Consider the following 23,274-nt stretch of genomic DNA (forward strand, 5'->3'; position numbering starts at 1 on the left):
AGTCTGCCTCGGGTATTAGGATGACACAATTGCCCTCTCCCAGATGTTGACTGGCTTGTTGAATGGTCTGAACATTTTCTGTTCTTGTTTTTAATTTCAGGTATATGCAGCTTTTTTGTTTGTTGTCCATTCTGTTTATAGATGTTTCTTTTTGGCCTGTAGCAGGTATCTGGTCGAAATGTTGGAGCTTCATTTCATAGAATTTACAGTGCAGAAGGAGGCCATTCGGCCCATCGGGTCCGCACCAGCCCTTGGAAAAGCACCCTATCCAACCGCATACCTTCACCCTATCCCCACACCTCCACTCTATCCTCATAACCCCACCAACCTTTTTTGGACACTGAGGGCAATTTAGCATAGCCAATCCACCTAATCTGCACATCTTTGGACGGTGGGAGGAAATCGGAGCACCCGGAGGAAACCCACGCAGACACAGGGAGAACGTGCAGACTCCGCACAGACAGTGACCAAAGCCGGGAATCGAACCTGGGTCCCGGAGCTGTGAAGCAACTGTGCTAACCACTATGCTACCGTGCTGATACAACATTCATTTTAATGCTCCAATAACACAGCCACTTCCTTGTTGACGCATGTCAATGTGAATGTGACAGTTACCACCACCTGGGCTAATGCGCGGTCAATTCCAGCCTCATTTGATCTGGAATTGCAACATAATTGAAATTAATAAATAAATCTTGTAAAAACACCTGAAGTCTTTGGCCCTCTGGTTCCCAATAATTATAGTCACCGGATTTGCAAATTTAAACACAATTTTTAAAATTTATAACAAGAATTATAATGAAATCTGCAACAAATACAACTGGTTATCTATTATCTAATTCCTAGTCCCCCACTTGCCCCCGCCCTCTATATGCACACACTAGATAAACAAACACAGAGGAGGAGAGGGGTAAAAATATTAAGTAAAAGAATAAAGAGTCTTTGTTTCACATGTTTGTCTTTAAGCACGCTTTCCTTCAACTAGGCTTTCAGGTTGCAATTTCTGCTTTCCAGTCTGTGTTGGTTTTTACTGTAGATTCATTCATCTCTGCAGTTTCAAAAATACTGCAGCTTTTTGGGAGAAAACATGAGGGAGAGAGAGAAAGAGCAGGTCCTTGTCTCTCAGCATCCAGGTCTCCAACTCTTCTTCTCTTGGGTCTCTGAAAATAATTTCAGCCAGGTAGGACCCAATCACCACCTGTTACCAGACTGAATAGGGCCTTTTGGCCAATTCATTGGCCACCAGCCAACCATTAGAACCATGTCCCACCTTATCTCTCGGGTGCCAAAAAGTCTGTGTTTTGCTGTCCAAAGCTAGCACAGTGTACTATGTTGTAACTTTCAAGTTCCTCATTTCCCCTGGTCAACTTAAAGATACATGTCCATTAAGCATCCATGGATCAAAATGGTAACAGCAAAAATAAAGAAGAAAAAAGGGAATCAACAGGGAGGGCCCTTACACAGTAGTAATAGGTCTCATTTTCGTATCTAAACCCATGAAAGCTCAGTGATCTGAGGATCATTTCACACTGGAATGTCTGTAATTATCTGCTGGCAGCTGTTGTTTCTTTTCTCACGCCTAGATGCCATAGCTAGTTTTCCTCAAACAGGTCCTACTCTGTCGGCAGAGACTTATGGTTTGAGGGGTACCACTCCACACAAAGCATGGGTGACTGGGAGTCCCTCCCACTCTTACCGCCTACCATTGGCGTGTGTTGTAAAGCTTTTGAAGGTATATAGTCAACCTGTTGGCCGTATTCTGAACATTCCTTGGCCATCACATCCTGGGTGGGACTTGAACCCAAAACATTTGGCTCAGAAATAGGGGTGCCACCCACTGCGCCACGAGACCTCCACCCTGTAGCTTCATGAAAATAAAGACTTAATTAATACAGCACCTTTCACACCCACAAGGCAACCCAGAGTACTTTATAGCCAATGAATATAGCTCTTTCAAAGTGTAACAGAATTGTAATGTTGGGTACAGGGACCCCAATATGCACACAGCAGCTCTTAAAAAACATGCTGACGCCTGGTAGCCTGTTTCAGTGTTGTTGATTTGAGGGACAAACATTGGTCTACACACCAGGGATATCTTCCCTGCTGTTCAAAGGGTGGCACGGTAGCACAATGGTTAGCACTGTTGCTTCACAGCACCAGGGCTCCGTGTTTGATTCCCGCTTGGGTCACTATCTGTGCGGAGTCTGCACGTCCTCCCCGTATATTCGTGGGTTTCTTCCGGGTGCTCCGGTTTCCTCCCACAAGTCCTGTAAGACGTGCGTATTAGGTGAATTGGACATTCTGAATTCTCCTTCAGGCACCTGAGTGTGACGACTAGGGGATTTCACAGTAACTTCATTGCAGTGTAACGTTATCCTACGTGTGACAATAATAAAGATTATTTTATTTCTTTAAAATTGTGCTGTGGGATCTTTTGGATCCATTTGCGAGAGTAGACAGAGGCTTGGTTTAATTTAGCATCCGGTCCGCCAGTGCCACATTCCCACAGTCGGCATTGGAGTGCCCGCGTCGATTTTTGTGAGCACGCCTTTGAGCAGGATTTGAACCTCAAACTTCTAACTCAGAAGGAAGAGCGCTCCCAGCTGAGTGACGACTGTGCATGAGTTGGACAGCTGTTTAAATATGCTCCGGTGAACCGCTGGGCCCTCAGCACTTCATAAACGTAGATTAGAGCATTTGCTGTAATGTCATGATTAAGTAAATTATCCGTTCTCTGCTAGCATTGGAAAGGGTAATTAGGAGAGCAGGGTCCTTTACATCCATGGAAGCAGGCATGCATACAACTTAGAACAAAGTGAAATGCTGAGGCAAACACAGCATAGTGCAATTTTAACCATTCTGAGGCCGGTCTATGGTGAAATACTAAAAAGAATGATTTATATATCACCTCATTCGTCTGAAGTCACATCTCAGAATTAGTCTGAAGTTACGTGGACAAACGGGGCAGCAACTTTGCATGAGCCAAGTTAGTTTTGGGAGTTGCTGGTTGGTGGGAACAACTGTTGACACTGGGAGATTTCTCTCCTCTTCTCTTCAGCCTGTGTCATGGGACAATGAGTGTTCAAGACAACCGTGTGTTATATATAGTACGGACTACGTTTGAAGACTGGTTGTAAAATGCTGTATGCGCCGGTTGAGTCTCCACGTTACAGGTCTGCTGCCTCGGACTGCAGTTACGCTTCCTGCAAACGTTTTTGCTACACATTGTTTCAATTTTAACAAGCTAGGTTATTTCATTAAAAGTGTATCAGGTCTGAGTACGAGTTAAGCAACGCGGCGATTAAAACGTGTTACGGTTTTCTGTCAGATACCAGTTTGAGTGGGAGGGGGAAGAGATGTTGGCGGCGGGCGAGCACATTTCCCTTTGTGCTACTGAGATGTGTGTGCTCAAACTCTCTTCATTTCTCTGTGAAGTTTTGTAAAGGTTTGCTGGCGGGAGCAAAATAAGTTCCAAGCAGGAGAAATGTAGACTTCTCCCATCCATTAAAGATCACCACCCACACAGACACACACATTGCCATCAAACCGGCGCCACTCAGCACTTTTTGGTTTGCACTGAAATCCCAATCTCCCGAAGTCTGCTGCTTGTGAAAAGTTTCACAAATCCAAAGTCTTGCAAAAGAGTTCCCCAAGGACGCCGCGCTGTTCTCCTCCGGGGCTAATAGTATTTTTTATTGTTGCTCACGGAGCCGGTTCAGAGAGGGTGAAGGAGACTCTTTGTTTTGATTACGTCAGCAGGATTGGTCCATTCATATTTTCAAACTGGCCGCAGCAGCAGCGTGATCCGCGGGCGCTAGGACCTGGCGGAAGGCCGCCTTTGTGGTCGGGGAGGCAGCCTGCCTGCCCGCCTGCCTGGGAGGAAAGAAGCTGCTAAAGTGGCAATCCGGAGCGGGCTCTTGCCGTCTTTTGAGTCTGGGGGCACATGCATCGGTGACGACTGAGCCCTGGCCAGCCGCTTTAGGGACACATGTCTTTGCAGCCCTTTGTCCCAAGTGAACTTTGTGACAGGAACCGCGATCCTGCCCAGCCTGGGAGGGCTTGCATGAGGCGAGTGACCCCTCTGCCGGAAATCTCCCACGTCCTGATCTGGGCTCCCTCTATATTATGCTGCTGATCTCCCTCCTCCACTCAGATGAAACGATCGCAAAGTTATCTCACAGTCTGCACAAGATGACAAGAAGACTTGGGCGCAATGGCTTGGCAGCAAGGCTGCAAATACTGTATGTTTTTATCAGCGTGACCGATGCCTTCGTTGCATCGAAAGAGGGTGAGATTTCTTTTCAATGTATTTATATTTATTTAGACTCTCAGAAGAACTTTTTGTCTGTTCCCCTTGCTGGGGATTTTACGTGCAGTGCAACCTCCCCCTCGCTACTATTTCGCTTCAGTCGCAGCCATCCAGTGGCCGTTGCAGCATCTGGCTCCTATTTGAATTAATCAAAGCACATTGGTAACAGAACTTTTCTCCCCTGCACCACATCAACTAGCGACAGTTTACTTGGTATCCCGGGAGATATATATCGGATCAATGTGATTCGTGCCCTGGTAACTATGAACCAGACTGGCTTCCTGTCTCTTGGTCCATTTCCAGTATCAGATTGTTGGCTGTTAAGGGTTTGATTGCCAGATCTAATAATTATTTTCTTCTCCTGTCTAGTCGGCATCTTTTACAGCGGAGAGCAGTTCTGCTTTTCTCTTAGTGCGCTGAATCGGAAATCTAATGCCCGTTGTAATGTGCTACGAGTTGGAAATAGCTTCGGTCCAACTATTCTTATGCGTTAGTGTTCGTTTAGTTAACTCGTGCTCATTTCACTTGCAGAGGTAACCGAACTTTTCAAAAAGTGATTTTTGTTGCACTTTTGGATGGAATCAGCGATTGAACACACCGTCCTTCATTAAGAATCTGATTTAGACATATGAAATACATGTAGTATTGTATAGAACTTTACAACATTACAGTCTAAGTTCCAAAGCCAAAGTGCAGAGTGGACAGGATAAGCTCCTAATTCATCTCATCACTTACTCCAAAAAACAATTCGAATTCAAATTGAATCCAATTCATGTTCTCCACAAAAGGCATACAGTGACAGTAAAATACATTGCACCTCATCTTGGGCTTGATCTTATTAGTTAAGCATTGTACAGAACTTTAGTTTTGATACCCTAATGAAATGTCACCATTAGACCACTCTCGCCCATCTCTTCCTTCAGTGTGTGACCAGCACTGATCCACACTTACATGTATTAGCCACAAGAGCCCCTCCTCCAGGCAACAGTACGACATGTTAGTTTTCACTGCTGACCTTAATGCTGCAAGGGGAGGTGAACATTCCCCTTAGTCGACAGGGTAAGAGAAATATTTACCAATGTTTTAGCCCAGTGAAATAATATAATGTTGACTTTAAAAATCTTCAGTATTCCATGAAGTTGCTAAGTTGGACAGATGTTTGGTTGCAGCTCAACTTGGTAACAGGACAGCAATCACTTTATATATTCATTGGGCATGATTCTATGTCCAGTGTTAGCAGGGATGTGGTAGTGGTCTCCTAACAAGGATGTGGTAGTGGTCTCCTATTTGTTCAACTACACCACCTTCAACTTTTATCAAAAGCGAAATTGAACCATCATCCATTCCACAGGCCGGAGAGTCTGTACGATGAATTTGGTGTCTCATTTCAAGGGCTAATTACCTCCCCAGATCAAGTAATTGTAGTAATCAGCTGATTATTTTTCTCTGCAATGAAAATGAATGTTGTTAGGACTTGGAATTTTCTCTATCGTTTCTTTTGCGTAAAATTGCTTAAATAATTCCTCACTTTAAAGCAGAATTTTTGATTTTGGTAATCTGCATAGTCCTGACTTGTTTGAATAGATATGAAGAAGATTAGGGTTCAATTGGTTGCCTTTCAAATATGCTTTCAATGTTTTGCCTCGGGAAGTCGCAGAACAAAATATTTAATTATCGGCCATTGTCCAATTTTATTGGAATTGTGATACTTTCTGTAGCCAATAATGTAACCAATGAGTTGTTTTTATTTGTGAATTTGGGCGGCACTGCTCCCTCACAGTGCCAGGGACACAGGTTCAATTCAAGCTTTGGGTGACTGTGGAGTTTACATTTTCTCCCCGTGTCTGCGTGGGTTTCCTCTGGCTGCTCCGGTTTTCCCCCACAGTCTAAAGATGTGCAGGTTAGGTGGATTGACCATGCTAAATTGCCCCTTAGTGTGTAAAGATATGCAGGTTAGGTGGGGTTATGGGGATAGGGCGGGAAAGTGGGCTTAGGTAGGATGCTCTTTCAGAGGGTTGGTGCAGACTCGAAAGCCGAATGGCCTGCTTCTGTACTGTAGGGATTCTAAATTCTTAATTGTAATTAGCATTTAATTCCAATATTAGCAAGATTAATTCTTAAAGAGGCAATGCTACTGCTACTGTTGCATGGGATGATGAAGCTCCAGTGTATTATGCCAAATAGTACAAATTTATTTCCTTGACTCGGCAGACAATCAGCTTTCCGTCCCTATTGGGCAAGTATAGGAGATGCTGGTAAGAGGGCAGGCACTTCCCCACAGGGAGTGAGGTAAAGTCAAAGGGCAAGTCACTGGCGCTTCTATCAGATACCTTGAATTGGTTACACAATGACATGACATAAGTCTATGAGTAAGTCATCTGCTGGCCTTCCTAATTAATAAATGATGCGCTTTGCCAACATAGAGAAGGTAAAAAGAAACATTGAAATTCTTTAGAGAACATATGGAAAAGTAATATTAATATTAATGTCAATTTTCCATTAAACCATAGTTTCTTCATCAGAGAATGATAGCAGCGTTGCCACAACACTGGTTTGGACAAGAGTTTGGAGGAATATTGCACCCTTGTTAGTAACTGTTTTGCTCCTCTAAAGAGCACTTTATGAATGGCCAATATTTTGAAGTTATTGCACAACACTGACAGAAACAGTGGAGCGTTTAAGGTTGTACAGGGAATGGGGCATTGCTAAACCCAGTTATACAGGATGTTTCCTCTCTTGCCTGACTTTAGGCCAATTGGCAGAGAATATCAAAATTGCCACTATTACACCCAAACTAACTTCTGATTGTGCAAAAGTGCACCAGCTATTCCATCTAATTATTGTTCCAACTCAAATGTTCTACCTCAACAGAGGGCAACTGATCATTTGGGCTGTCACAAAGACTGCCTTTGTTCATTTCAGCCTGAGCTTTACGCATTTTTATTAAATAAAAATTGATACATAAACATAATCAATCTTATATATCTTAATTTTCAGGTGCTGGGTAAGTGTAAACTTTTTACAATTATGACTGAAGTACACACTTACTGAAATGAAAGTAGTCTGTTCATTTCCCACCCTTATGCTGGGAGAGGACACATAAGGTCAAGAATAACAGCACATAGAAGCTGAGGTACATAAGGTTCAGCTGAAATAAAAGCAAAATATTGTGGAAATCTATAAAATTAAATGTTTTGAAATGAGCATTCGGGGTGGGGGCGGAGCAAGGCAAATGTTCATGTAAATATGATTTGGGTTACATCAAATGTTCAAGAGGTATGCCAGACATTCTGGAATTGATAACCTCCCCACCAGGGGTGGAATAGGGTCTGTTGGTGGTTGGTTCAAATAAAAAGAATTAGGGAACTGTGTCCCCATCCTACAATACATGCGTATGTTGCAGTTTTTAAACAAGTTCGATTGTGAGGCTTGTGTTTCTCCTGTCTTGAAGAGGTGGAAAATGTTATTATCATATTTAAATCAGGTTCCATTAGTGCAGTTGTGAGCCCTATTAAACACCCCAGGTCTTGGGAAGCTCAATAGCATAACGGAGACAGGAAAGTCCAGTTGCAGAAGGCAAGTGATTTTTATGGCATTGCTTGTGGGCCATGAGGAGCAGGAACAATACCCCAGCCGCTTGAACATATTGTTGGTATGCTGCAGTGTCAAACTGAAGTGGTGTGTGATTGGAATGGTAGTGGTCGGAAGAATGGTGAGGGCTGACAATGCAGGTTGGTATCCAACTTCAAAATTGAAATAGTAATTATTGTGCCACTGCGTTGTAAATGCAACTCTCTTTACTTAGAATGGAACTTGCTACCACTTGGAGTGATGGAGGCAAATATCTTCCCATTAAATGCATCCATCTAAATAAGTACACAAGAAAGAAAACAATAAAAGTATAGGGTGACAAGGTGAGAAAAAGTAAGGTTCCTCTCTGTCATATCTTTCACGAGTTTCTCTCCTATGTCTTCTCATGCCCTCTTGGCGCTCACCTTGTCATGAGATCACCTCCTGCTATCTTGATCCTGATGCCACTAAACTGCTGACCTCCCGACTTCAGGCTCTCCATGTCTGCGTGGGTTTCCTCCGGGTGCTCCGGTTTCCTCCCACAAGTCCCAAAAGACATCTTGTTAGGTAAATTGGACATTCTGAATTCTTCCTCTGTGTACCCAAACAGGCGCCGGAGTGTGGCGACGAGGGGATTTTCACAGTAATTTCATTGCTGTAAACCTACTTGTGACACTAATAAAGATTAGTCTTATTTTCCATCCTTGCCCCTCATGTTAGTTGATATTATGAGTAGTTTTACCTTCACCTATATTGTGTCCCTCTTATTCAAATCTGTTGTCATCACGGCTCTCCTCAAAAAATGTCTTATTCCCTCCATTGTCAGAAGCTACTACCTTATCATGACCTTGCCTTTCCACTCCAAACTCCTTGAATGCCTTGTTGTCCCCTAAATCCAGGCCCATCTTCTCTGGAATCCATATTTGAATCTCTGCCCCTGCCAGCTAAAGAGCTGGCTTTTAAAGCAGACCAAGGCAGGCCAGCAGCACAGTTCAATTCCCGTACCAGTCTCCCCGAACAGGTGCCGGAATGTGGCGACTAGGGGCTTTTCACAGTAACTTAATTTGAAGCCTACTTGTGACAATAAGCGATTTTCATTTCATTCATTTTCAAAGTCGCAAATGGCATACTATGTGAATGGTAATATCCTTCCTCATCCTGTTTTGCCTGCAGCCTTTGACATCATTGACCACGCAGTTTTCCTCCAAAATCTCTCCATCATCATCCAGCTGGGTGGTACTGCTTTCACCTGGTTTAATTCTCATCTGTCTATTTGCAGCAAGGGAATCACTTGCAGTAGCTTCTCTTCCAGTTTTCACACATTGGTATCTCTAGTGTCCCCCAAGGATCTTATAATTCTTTTTATCTACACGCTGCACCTTGACAATACTGTTAATATCAGTTTTCACATGTATGCTGACAACACCTAGCTCCATATCACCACCACCTCTCTTTTTCCTTCCACTGTCTCTAAATTGACAAATGCTTGACAAGTCATCCAGAACTCAATAAGGAGAAATTTCCTTCAACTACTGTCAAAAGGCAAGATCTTCCAGCTGTTCATGCTGGTGGGATCTTATGGCGCATCCCTGCTGTCGGTTTCCCGATGGCGTGGGGTGGATTTAGTGGGAAATCCCATTGACCGTGGCCGATGGTGGGTTGTCTCCTGCCGACGAGAAACACACCGCAGGGAGGCCAGAGAATCTCGATCAATGTCTTTGGCCCCCACCACAAAGTCCATTCCCTCGACACCAACTCCATTCCTCTTCCTGACAACCGTGTGAGGCTGAAACAGACTTTTTAAACCTTGGTGTCAGATTTGGAAAGGTGATGAGCTAACAACCACATATCCATGCCATAATTTTTTGTACCTTTTGTAATATCACCCAGTTCTGCCCCTGCCTCAGATCTTCTGCGACCAACCCCCTCAACCTTACCCTTTACCTCTTGATTCTTCTCACCAACCTTTGGTTAGCTTCCCATCTGAAATCCTCCATACACTTATGGTCATCCAAAACTCTCCTGCCCTTGCCCTAACTTACATCAAGTCCTATTTTCCCATCACCCCTGTGCTCATTGACCGACACTGGCCAAGCCATAGCATGATTTGAAAAAAAAGGCTCATCTTTGTTTTCAGATCCTTTTATGGTCTCACCATTCCCTAATCTCCTTCAGTCTGACAACCAGCACTTTGATTTTAATCACTCCATCATTGGCAGCTGCTTGGGCTGTAAGCTCTGGAATTCCTTTCCTAAACCTCTCCAAGTTTCAATCCTCCTTTCAGACACGCCTTGAAACCTATTTCTTTGACCAAGCCTTGGGCATCGGCCCTAATAATACCTGATGTGACTCGGTATCATATTTTGTATGTTGCTGAAAAGAGCTCGACATATTACAGTCCACGGTTCATAGGGTTTACATTCTTGGAAAAGCTCGCAAATGGCGAACATATTTTGTAATGGGAATTAATTAGCTAGGTTCCAACCATTCACAAATGTGCTATGCATAGAGATTTAGAAACAATAAAAACATTGTTTTTCATAAACATAAAGATGCCTTGTTTAACAAAACAAGAAATATATATTAGTCACATTTACCCTTATTATAAGACTCTTCACCAGAATGTGATGAGGTTGAAAGTGGAGTTGGTGGAGGGAGTGGATCAGGCGGTAGATGGAGATGTTGATGTGACAGTCGATTTAAAAATATATTTTTGGCTGCTTCATCTTTTGCTTTCCAGTCTTGTAAATTTCCCAGTGAGGAGCAACAGCAGTGTCCATCACTCTGCACAAGATAATACTTTTTTCCATGTTTGTGTCATAGCCGGTCAGCTGTTTCCTGAGTTCTTAAGTTGATTTTTGGAGTCTGCCACCTTAGTTGTAACTTGAGCTTTCTTAGGCTCTTCCTCCTCATCTTTACATTCACTGAATTTCATTAGTTCCACCACTTCCTCTGTAGAGAGTTTTGCTTATGAGACTGAGACAACTCCACTACATCTGTGGCCAGATCTTCAAATCACCCCCTTGACTTGTTTTGCCAACTCAACAGTCATGCTTACTTCAACACCACACTGGGGAACCCTGTGAAGTCATTCACATCCTCAGGCCAAACTTTTTTACAGCAGACATGTATGGTTGATTCTCCAACCTCATCCCATGTGTCCTTAATTATCCATATTGATATAAAGATGTTGCATTCCTTCCAGCAATCACGGTGGTTGAAGGGTTTGTATCCATAATGTTGAGAATATACTGAAACCTCGATGGATGTAGTAAACTTTGGGATGACCCCCTGGTCGATTACATGGATGTGTGAGGTTGTTTTTGAGGTAGGACTAAATTTTATCATTTGGATGGCTATCTGTAGACACATATGAAATTGGAGCAACTATGAACAGCCACAGGAAAATACTCCAATAAACAAAATGACAGGCTATGTCCTTGCAGTGTGCATCTTCTCGTACAGGGAATGCGCCATGGACACCTGTATCGTATTTTTAAAATAATCATTTGGGCACTTTTTCTATCTTTGGACATTTTCTTCAACTTTTCTTATCTTCAGTTTTCAGAGAACTAGATGAACAAATATTGGACCTACAATCTACAAAATGGCTTACACACGTGATTTAATGGAAAAAAAACCAGAGTCCCATGTTGAATGCGTTTAGCAGGTTGTTTCCTGGCACTTGCAGTGCTGAGAATGACCCCACTCTTCTTTCTTTGGGCCTCGCCGAGGAAGGCCCCACTGAGGCCATACTTACCTTCATTTCCTGCACTGAGGAAGAGATCGGGCCGCCATTTTTAAATGACACCCCGATCTCTCGACCTCCCAACATGACCTCTGGACCCCCCCCCCCCCAAATGCCCCAACTTACAGATTAGGGGGTTCTCGAGCCACCCTCACCCCACCTCATAAGGACAGGGCACCCCTGAGCCCAATCCCTGGTATGGGCAAGATGCCACCTGGGCACCTTGGTACTGCCAGCCTGGCATACTGGCAGCCCTTGCCAGCCTGGCAGTACCGCCTGGGCACCCTAGCAGAATGGAACATGAGTGGTAGCAGCAGACCTCCCATTAGCCTTGCAGAATACCAGCTCCCCTGCTAAGGGGGTGGGGAACTCTAATTATAGAACAATCATCTGTCATATAAAGTCTGCCAGTTTTGGCACCGACAAACAGAGACCGGGCAGGGAGCTGCCGTGTGGTGTACGTAATAGTTCTTCTAATTAAAACTATTTCTTTTTGATCTACTCGGTGAGGACTCTTTCGCAGCCTACAGAAATGAGGATGCAAATGCTGTATCTTAAATTGGTTGTTAGTGTATCTATTCATGAGCTCAGGATTGTTTGGTAAGTGTTGCCCATTCGCAGAATCATATCTAACAGTGGACATTTTGTGATTGATAATCTACTCATGATCTTTTGAGCTTGCAGCATGGCTTATTTACACTTGGTAGAAGAGACATACTTTCATAGCAGAACCCATTCTCTGCAAACAAAAGAAATATGTTCAAGCTTGGTACCTTTTTTGAATTACCCGGGTGCTTGGGCAACCTACAGTTCCCTGCTGCTTTCTCCACGGCAATGTTTTGGCCAGTCAGAATTGACGTACCAACCCCTTTCTCCGGTAGTAAAAATGTTGTAATCGTTTGAAATTTGGTACTCTTGCTTTTGTCCTGATAAGTCCAAGACAAAAAGCTCCAACAGCAGGTCACTCTTTTCAGCAATATTCAAGTTGTGTACGACCAAGTGACTGAATATTTTGTTTTATAATGCTCCAGTAAAGCACCTAGAGACATTTTATGATGTTAAAGGCGCCATATAAATTATGCAACAACTATAAAATTAGGAGCACCCAACATTTTTATAGCTGTTCAAGACAGCTAAAGGCAGGCTACCAAAATGTCCTGTTTTTATTTCCTAATTAGCTCAACAGGCTGACGAGCTGAATGAACAATGGGAAAGATACAAGGGATATTTTTAGCTTCAGCAATGGATGTAATTTAGCTTCCCCATCCTGTTTTCCCTTGTAACACCTCTCAGAATATGCAATATGTAATCAGCGCTCACTGTTTAACCATAAATATTGTGGAACGAAAGTCTGAATCACAAAAGTGTGTGGAGAATTATATGATAATAGTTGTGAGCAATTACATTTTAGCAAAATGATTATCTTATTGAGCCATACAAGATCTTGAGAGGTCTTGACAAGGTGGTCCCTTCTGGAAGAAACTAGAACCAGGGGACACAGTCAAAACTAAGAGGTCTGTAATTTAAGACTGTGATGAAGAGAATTTTTTAATCTGAGAATTGGTCTTTGGAACGCTTCCTCAGAGAGCAGTGGAGTCAGGGTCAATTAATATATATATATATTTTTAAAAAATTTATTTTATTGAAATTTTTTTCCCTGAGCAACATTTTTCCCGCTTACAAAACAAGCGAAACGATAACAGTAACAAAACAGAAATTTTTAAACTTTTTAACAATAATAATAATAATAATAATAATATACAAGTAACAAAACCTCGTACTCTATTGACCTATACTCAAATGAGCCTCCTCCCCCCCTCCCCTCCCCCCTCCCCCCTGGGTTGTTGCTGCTGGTCATCCGTCTTCCCTCTAACGTTCCCCTAGGTAGTCGAGAAATGGCTGCCACCACCTGGTGAACCCTTGAGCCGATCCTCTCAGGGCAAACTTTATCTGCTCCAGTTTAATAAACCCCGCCATATCGTCTACCCAGGCCTCCAGTCCGGGGGGTTTTGCCTCCTTCCACATGAGTAGGATCCTGCGCCGGGCTACGAGGGACGCAAAGGCCACAACATCGGCCTATTTCGCCTCCTGCACTCCCGGCTCTTCCGCAACTCCAAATAGAGCTAACCCCCAGCCTGGTTTGACCCGGGCCTTCACCACCTGCGAAATCACTCCCGTCACTCCCTTCCAATACCCTTCCAGTGCCGGGCATGCCCAAAACATATGTGCGTGGTTTGCCGGGCTCCCGCCACACCTCCTACATTTGTCCTCCACTCCAAAGAACCTGCTCAATCTTGCCCCCGTTATGTGTGCTCTATGTAGCACCTTAAATTGCATCAGGCTAAGCCTGGCGCATGAGGAAGAGGAATTTACCCTGCTTAGGGCATCAGCTCACATACCCTCCTCTATCTCCTCCCCCAATTCTTCTTCCCACTTTCTTTTTAGTTCGCCTACCGACTCCTCCCCCTCTTCCCTCATCTCACTACAAATCTCTGACACCTTGCCCTCTCCGACCCACACCCTTGAAAGCACCCTGTCCTGTATCCCCTGTGTCGGGATCCGCGGAAATTCCCTCACCTGTTGTCTAGTAAACGCCCTCACCTGCATATATCTCAAAAAATTCCCCCGGGGTAACTTATACTTTTCCTCCAGTGCTCCCAAGCTCGCAAAAGTCCCATCTATGAATAAATCTCCCACCTTCCTAATTCCCAACTGGTACCAGCTTTGAAATCCTCCATCCATTCTTCCTGGGGCGAACCTATGGTTGTTCCTGATAGGGGACCCCACCAGGGCTCCCCGCACCCCACTCTGTCACCTCCACTGTCCACATATGTTCAGTGTTGCCGCCACCACCGGGTTTGTAGTGTACTTTTTCGGTGAGAACGGTAGCGGCGCCGTCACCAGCGCCTCTAGAGTCGTCCCTTTACAGGACCTTCTCTCCAGCCTTTTCCACGCCGCTCCCTCACCCTCCATCATCCATCTACGTATCATTGCCACATTGGCGGCCCAATAATAATCTCCCAAGTTCGGTAGTGCCAGTCCTCCTCTGTCCCTACTGCGCTGAAGGAACCCCCTCCTTACTCTCGGACCTTTCCCTGCCCACACAAAGCTCGTAATGCTCCTATCTATTTTATTAAAAAAGGTCCTGGTGATTAAAATAGGGAGACATTGAAATACAAATAAGAACCTCGGGAGGACCATCATCTTAATTGCTTGCACCCTGCCCGCCAGCGATAAAGGCTGCGTGTCCCACCTCTTAAAGTCCTCCTCCATTTGTTCTACCAGCCGTGTCAGATTAAGTCTGTGCAAGGTTCCCCAGCCCCTAGCGATCTGAATCCCCAAGTATCGGAAGTTTCTTTCCACTTTCCTTAGCGGTAAGCCTTCTATCTCTCTACTCTGGTCCCCTGGATGTATCACATATAATTCACTCTTCCCCATGTTTAACCTATACCCCGAAAATTCCCCGAAACTCCTCAAGATTCGCATAATTCTATCATCCCCCCCGCTGGGTCCAACACGTATAGCAATAGGTCATCCGCGTATAACGAGACTCGGTGTTCTTCTCCCCCTCTAGTCACCCCTCTCCATTTCCTGGAGTCTCTCAGCGCCATGGCCAGAGGTTCAATTGCCAGCGCAAACAACAATGGAGACAGCGGGCATCCCTGTCTTGTTCCCCTATATAATCGGAAATACTCCGATCGATGTCGACCTGTAACCACGCTTGCCGTCGGTGCCCCATAAAGTAGTCTAACCCAGCGAATAAATCCGTTCCCAAACCCAAACCTCCTTAACACTTCCCATAAATACTCCCACTCCACCCTATCAAATGCCTTCTCTGCGTCCATTGCCGCCACTATCTCTGCCTCCCCCTTCACTGAGGGCATCATTATCACCCCTAATAGCCGTCGCACGTTAACATTCAATTGTCTCCCTTTTACGAACCCTGTCTGGTCTTCGTGCACCACCCCTGGGACACAGTCCTCTATCCCCGATGCCAGCACCTTTGCTAGCAGTTTGGCGTCCACATTCAATAGTGAAATAGGTCTATAGGACCCACACTGCATCGGATCTTTGTCCCTCTTCAAAATTAGCGATATCGTCGCCTCCGACATTGTCGGGGGTAGTGTCCCCCCTTCCCTGGCCTCATTGAACGTCCTCGCCAACAACGGGGCCAACAAGTCCAGATATTTTCTGTAGAATTCCACCGGGAACCCGTCCGGCCCCGGGGCCTTCCCTGCTTGCATGCTTCCCAGTCCCTTAATAACCTCGTCCACCTCAATCGGCACCCCCAGGCCTGCCACCGCCTGCTCCTCCACTTTCGGGAACCTCAACTGGTCCAGGAACTGCCGCATCCCCTCCTCTCCCTCTGGGGGCTGAGACCTATACAGTTCTTCATAAAAGGTCTTAAACCTCATTTATCTTTCCTGCCCTTCGCACAGTGTCTCCCCTTTCATCCCTAATTCCTCCTATCTCCCTCGCTGCTGCCCTCTTTCGCAGTTGGTGCGCCAACAGGCGACTAGCCTTTTCCCCATATTCATACCTCCTCCAGTGTGCCTTCCTCCACAGTACCTCCGCCTTTCTGGTGGTCAGAAGGTCAAACTCGGTCTGGAGTCGTCTCCTCTCCCTGTACAGCTCCTCCTCCGGGGTCTCTGCAAATTCCCTGTCCACCCTTAAAATCTCCCCCAGTAATCTATCCCTTTCCTTGGCCTCTGTTTTCCTTTTGTGGGCCCCAATAGAAATCAGCTCTCTTCTGACCACCGCTTTTAGTGCTTCCCAGATCACTCCCACAGGGACCTCGCCGTCGTCATTGACCTCCAGGTATCTCTCGATACACCCCCTCACTCTTGCACACACTCCCTCATCCGCCATCAGTCCCACATCTAATCGCCAGAGTGTTCTCTGCTCCCTGTCCTCTCCTACTTCCAGGTCCACCCAATGTGGGGCATGATCCAAAACCGCTATGGCTGAGTATTCAGCTTCTTCCACCCTAGAGATCAACGACCTTCCCAAAACAAAAAAATGTATCCGGGAGTACACTTTATGGACGTGGGAGAAGAAGGAATACTCCCTCGCCCTGGGTCTAAGAAATCGCCATGGATCCACTCCCCCCATTTGGTCCATAAACCCCTTAAGTACCTTGGCCGCTGCCGGCCTTCTTCCAGTCCTTGAGCTGGATCTATCTAGCCCCGGGTCCAGCACCGTATTGAAGTCCCCTCCTAAAATCAAATTTCCTGCCTCCAGGTCCGGAATACGCCCCAGACTCCGTCTCATAAACCCCGCATCGTCCCAATTTGGGGCATATACATTAACCAACACGACCTCCATTCCCTCCAGCCTACCACTCACCATTACATATCTACCTCCACTATCTGCTACGATGTTCTTTGCTTCAAATGCTACCCATTTCCCCACCAAAATGGCCACCCCTCTGTTCATTGCGTCCAGTCCTGAGTGGAACACCTGTCCCACCCATCCTTTCCTTAGCCTAACTTGGTCCGCCACCTTTAGGTGCGTCTCTTGGAGCATAACCACGTCTGCCCTTAGTCCTTTCAAATGCGCGAGCGCTCGGGCCCTTTTTATCGGTCCATTCAGGCCTCTCACGTTCCACGTGATCAGCCTCACTGGGGGGCTACCTGCCCCCCTCCCGTGTCGACTAGCCATTACCTTCTCTAGGCCAGTCCCATATCCCGCCTCCGCGCTCCCGCACGCTCCCCCAGCGTCGCATTCCGCCCCCGACCACCCTCTCTTTAGCCATTTCCTTTTGGATTTCCGCAGCAGCAACCCAGTTGTCCCCCCCCCCCCCCGGCTCCCCCCTAGATCCCTATCTAGCTTGATTGCTCGCCCCATATCACTTCCGTAAGTCAGCTGACTTCAACTGACCCCGGCTACTCCTGCTCGCTCCTCGGCCCCCCCGGTGTGAGGGAACTCCCATCCGCCTTGCGCCTGTTTTCCCGCCTTATTCTTTCTGGCGCGGGAACATCCCTTTACCTGATCCGCCTCTTATGGCGCAGCTCCCTTTCCCCTCCCCCTCACCTTCCCCATTCTCTGACTATGTCCCGCCTCTCCCCCCTCACCGGCGCCCACATTTCCCCAGTGTCCCCCCCTTCCCTGTTTACTTCTCGATTAACTTTCACCATCCCATTAACAAAAACAATAATAACAACAATAACAGTTCCCTGCAGCATCAGTCCCTCAGTTCCGGTCCAGTTTCTCTTCATTGATGAAGGACCATGCTTCCTCCGCCGTCTCGAAATAATAGTGTCTCTCCTGATGTGTGACCCATAGTCTTGCCGGCTGCAGCATCCCAAACTTCACCTTCCTTTTGTGCAAAACCTCTTTGGCTCGGTTGAAGCTCGCCCTCCTTCTCGCCACCTCCGCACTCCAATCCTGGTAGATCCTTACCACCGCATTCTCCCATCTGCTACTCCGCACCTTTTTAGCCCATCTCAGGACCTCTTCTCTGTCCTTAAGGTGGTAGAAACGCACGATTATCGCCCTCGGTGGTTCTTCCGCTTTTGGTCTTCTCGCCGGGATCCGATTTGCCCACTCCACCTCCATGGGGCCCGCAGGGGCCTCAGCACCCATCAGTGAGCTCAGCATCTTACTTGCGTACGCTCCACAGTCCACTCTTTCCACACCCTCCGGGAGACCTAGTATCCTAAGGTTCTTCCTTCGCGCTCCATTTTCAAGGGCTTCAATCCTATCAGCACACTTTTTATGAAGTGCCTCGTGCGTCTGAGTCTTGACCGCCAGGCCCAGGACCTCGTCCTCAATACCTGATACCTTCTGCTCCACCACGCGAAGTTCAGTCTCCTGGGTCTTTAACGTCTCCTTAAGCCCCTCAATTGCCTGTAACAACGGGGTCATTACCTCCTTCTTCAGCAGGTCCACGCACCGTCTCACCACCTCGTCCTGCTCAGGCCCCCATGTCACCTGTGGTTTCTCCGCCGCCATTTTGTTCCACTCCCTCTGACCTTTTGGCTGTAGATTCTTCGGGCTGCAGCCGCCGCCGCCGGTTTTTCCCTCCGTCGTTCGGGGGGGGACTCCCTTCCCTCGCGCCTCGCACCGGGTTTTACGGCCGTCCAAGAGCCGTCTTAAAAGAGCCCGGAGTTCCGTCGTAGCTGGAGCCGCCGAAACGTGCAGCTAGCTCATCCCTGCCGCAACCGGAAGTCCTCAATTAATATTTTTAAGACAGTGGGAGATAGATTCTTGTCTAACAAGAGAGTCAAAATATATCAGGAGTAGTTGAGAATGTGGAGTTGAGGCCACAATCTTATTGAATGACGGACCAGGCTCAGGGGGCCGAATGGCCTACTCCTGCTCCTAATTCATATGTTCATAGGTGGGAATGTGGAGTTGATATGATAATCATTTCAGCCATGATCTTATTGAATGGTGGAGAAGCTCAAGGGGCCGAATGCTCCTATGTATGTTCATAAAATACAGGTGAAATACCCAGAATGCCTTGTTCTAAATGAATAATACATTTATTCATTCACTTAAATTGTTCAACATTTTAAGCACTTTTTATGTGGTTGAAATCTATGAAACATGTATTAAGGCAGTTGATTGGTCTTACGTATTTTATTGCACAATAGCTTAATCAAGAATTTGGGGAGGTGATGGCATAGTGTTATTGTCACTGGAGTAGTAATCCAGAGAGCCAGGGTAATGCTCTGGGGACCTGAGTTCGAATCCCACCACGGCAGATGGTGAAATTTGAATACAATAAAATCTGGAACTCAAAGTGCAATTATGACCTTGAAATCATTGTCTATTGTCGTAAAAACTCACCTGGCTCACCAATGTACTTTCGGAAAGAAAATCTGCCATCCTTACATGGTCTGGCCTACATGTGACTCTGGAACCACAATTATGTGGTTGAGTGTTCAATGCCCTCCAAAATAGCCTAGCAAGCCACTCAATTCAAGGGAAATTAGGGATGGATGCTTAATGCTGGCCCGGCCAATGACTCCCACATTCCATGAATGGACAAAATCACCAAAATGATCTCAAAATTGCTCGTCTGTCAGCATTGCCATTTGTGTATGTAAACTTAAATAATAAATAAATGACAAATAAATAAAATGTAGTTCAAAATAATTAATTTAATATTCCATTGCTTTAGTAAGAATAAAAGTGCATTTTATTACAACGGATGAACTGGGTACTAATTTTAAAAGCACAATACACATGGCACGTTACTTCCCCAGAGTGGCAATCAACTGATTGCCACTTTGTAGAGTCATACCCGTGCTTGAATTCAAAAGCGCCCGTCTTGCCTGACCTTTCTGACTCAGGTCAGGTGAGAGTGAAGAAGAAAAGCAGGTCATTGGCTCCAGTAGCGAAGTGTAAAAGGGAGGGAGTGAAGGAGAACACAGCCCCTTTTTGCAGCCTGAGCTGCTGTAAAGCAGATGAGTTTAAATGGACCATTGAAAGGGAGAAGGGAAATTTCTCAGGTCAGTGAATGAGATGTGGGGGTTCGGACAATGGCTGTGACGGGGGTGGGGGGGGGGGGGATGTCTGATTGGATGTGATCGGGCTAGTGTGGTGTCAAGCCCTGTCAGGTCAGGTCGGGAGGCGGGGAATACTTGGAGAGTGGAGTGCTTAGTCGGGGAGGATGTGGGGGTTTAGGGTTGTAGGGGATGTCCCATGCGGGGCTCGCTTTGGATGTTTAAAATAGTTACTCTGAAGTTAAAAGTGCTTTTTTACCTTTAGAGCAATTATCAGAGTAAAGCAGGCAGAACCTTGTTTATAATTATATTAAACATTGAAAGTCCCAATAAGAACACCTTTAAAAAAACTGTACAATACACACAAATGTAAATAAGGTAGGCAATGATAGTGCTGGAACTACTGTCACAGATGCGGCAGCAGCGTGTGATACCTGTGTTCGTGCTGTTATCATTTTGGTTACTATTATTGTTTTCATATTGTTCCGCAAAGTTTTGAAATCAAATGCAAAATTCCAATAAAAATATATTTTTTAAAAAGCCGGCTTGACCATCTGAAGTTAGTGGTTTAAATCGCCTTGCCTGTTGATTCCCAGCCATGCCCAATTATCCAGTGGAAGTTAGATCTGGACAATTATCAGGAAACCCTTACGTGGGAATTTCCAAGAAGGATTCTCCAGCGCATCATTGGGGTATCCCCTAAATCCAACATTGGGGAGCCAGAAAGTTATGGCCTAATAAAAATGAAAATATTCATGAAGCAGTGAAATTTATATGAATGCAGTAGCAATATTAAATAATAAAGAATAATTTGTACTGCATTGCTCACAAATGTTTACATCAAGGCAGCATGCAACCATTATTGGTCGTGAATAAGGGTAATAAATTAGATCGTTAAAATACTGGATTTTCTGGATCTGCCGAATTCAACAGGGATTTAAAGGTTCGCAGCATCCATCATGGGGGACCGTAAGGTCTTTTTTGACTTTGAAAACTGAGTGAATCCTTCTATATTTATTTTGAAGATTTTAATATGCTTATGAACATTCTTGCATTGTGAGATAGAGGGTGCGGTTCAGCCACTTCGTTACCCCCTGCGCGGAGTCAGGCGCAAAGGATAAATCTGAAAAAGCCCCAAATTGGGCTTCACACCGGGCTCTGGACCGATCGCTAGACCCCCCGCTTGCTACGCCCGGCGCAGGGCGTGATGCGGGTAATGATATTCAAATGAACCATTCACCCGGCGGCCAGAAACCAAAGGCCGTGCCAGCGAGACCTCAACCGGGCGCCGTTTAGCACTGGTTTCCACAAATCTGGACCAAGCATGATAGCATCTCGGGGGATTCCACAGCTCATTTGAACCCACCCAGGTGGTCGAGGGCAGGGCAGGGTAGTACCCTGGCAGTGTCACGTGGGAACTCTGGTGGTGCCATCCTGTCACTGCTGCCTAGGCACTGTTGGGTGGCATGCAGGCTATCAGTGCCAAGGTATCCAGGCGCCAGGTTGCCACTGCCAAGAATGGGGACAAATCAAGGTTGAGGGCTAAAGGGGGAAGGGGAAGTGATGGGTGAGATCAGGGCAGCCGTTTAAAGTGGCGCCCTGATCTCCGAGGATGGTGCTGCTGGCGAGCCCAGCTCTCCAGTGCTGGAAGTGTCTCCAAAGTGTGGCCTCACTGGGGAGAAACTCCCCGAGGCCCAAAAAAATGGCAAAGCGCCGTTGAACAGCAGGATAAATCTTGGCGCTGTAGCCGCTGAGCAACATCCTGCCAAATGCACCCGAAACCAGACATAGAAAGTCGCCCAGAATAAAACATAGAACAGTACAGCATAGAACAGGCCCCTCGGCCCTCGATGTTATGCCGAGCTTTGTCCGAAACCAAGATCAAGCTATCCCATTCCCTGTCATTCTGGTGAGCTCCATGTGCCTAGCCAATAACCGCTTGAAAGTTCCTAAAGTGTCCGACTCCACTATCACAGTAGACAGTCCATTCCACACCCTAACTACTCTCTGAGTAAAGAACCTACCTCGGACATCCCTCCTATATTTCCCACCCCAAACCTTATAGTTATGCCCCCTTGTAACAGCTACATCCACCCGAGGAAAAAGTCTCTGAACTTCCACTCTATCTATCCCCTCATTATCTTATAAACCTCTATTAAGTCGCTTCTCATCCTCCTTCGCTCTAATGAGAAAAGCCCTGGCTCCCTCAACCTTTCCTCATAAGACCTACCCTGCAATTCAGGCAGCATCCTGGTAAATCTCCTTTGTACCCTTTCCAATGCTTCCACATCCTTCCTATTATGAGGTGACCAGAACTGCACACAATACTCCAAATGTGGTCTCACCAGGGTCCTGTACAGTTGCAGCATAACCCCACGGCTCTTAAACTCAAGCCACCTGTTAATAAACACTAACACACTATAGGCCTTCTTCATGGCTCTATCCACTTGAGTGGCAACCTTCAGAGATCTGTGGACATGAACCCCAAGATCTCTCTGTTCCTCCACATTCCTCAGAATCCTGCCGTTGACCCTGTAATCCGCATTCAAATCTGTCCTACCAAAATAATTCACCTCGCACTTATCAGGGTTAAACTCCACCTGCCATTTTTCGGCCCAGCTCTTCATCTTATCAATGTCTCTTTGCAGCCCTCCACCTCATCCACTACTCCACCAATCTTGGTATCATCAGCAAATTTACTGACCCATCCTTCACCCTCCTCCAAGTCATTTATAAAAATCACAAATAGCAGAGGACGCAGGACTGATCTCTGTGGTACACCGCTGGTAACTGGTCTCCAGCCTGAAAACTTTCCATCCACCACCACCCTCTGTCTTCTATGTGATAGCCAGTTACTCATCCAATTGGCCAAATTTCCCTCTATCCCACACCTCCTTACTTTCTTCATGAGCCATCCATGGGGAACCTTACCAAACGCCTTACTAAAATCCATGTATACGACATCAACTGCTCTACCTTCATCTACACACTGAGTTACCTCCTCAAAGAATTCAATCAAATTTGTGAGGCAAGACTTACCCTTCACGAATCTGTGTTGACTATCCCGGATTAAGCTGCATCTTTCCAAATGGTCATTAATCCTATCCCTCGGACCTTTTCCATTAACTTACCGACGACCGAAGTAAGATTAACCGGCCTATAATTACCAGGGTCATTCCTATTCCCTTTCTTGA

General features: G+C 45.9%; 1 protein-coding gene across 3 annotated transcripts in view; it reads left to right on the forward strand.

The window, feature by feature from the left end:
• The first annotated feature begins 3,771 nt into the window (after window positions 1-3,771).
• LOC140393136 (disintegrin and metalloproteinase domain-containing protein 12-like) overlaps window positions 3,772-23,274 on the forward strand; it is a 597,415-nt gene continuing 577,912 nt past the window's right edge. The window contains exon 1 of one of the 3 annotated variants that reach the window (XM_072479211.1): window positions 3,772-4,288. In XM_072479211.1, coding sequence (XP_072335312.1) covers window positions 4,126-4,288 — 163 coding nt within the window. In that variant the 5' untranslated portion in view covers window positions 3,772-4,125. The remainder of the gene's footprint in view (window positions 4,289-23,274) is intronic. The other 2 variants (XM_072479210.1, XM_072479212.1) reach the window with 2 other exon arrangements.

This window comes from Scyliorhinus torazame, chromosome 16, assembly GCF_047496885.1.
Source record: "Scyliorhinus torazame isolate Kashiwa2021f chromosome 16, sScyTor2.1, whole genome shotgun sequence".
Taxonomy (NCBI): Eukaryota; Metazoa; Chordata; class Chondrichthyes; order Carcharhiniformes; family Scyliorhinidae; genus Scyliorhinus; species Scyliorhinus torazame.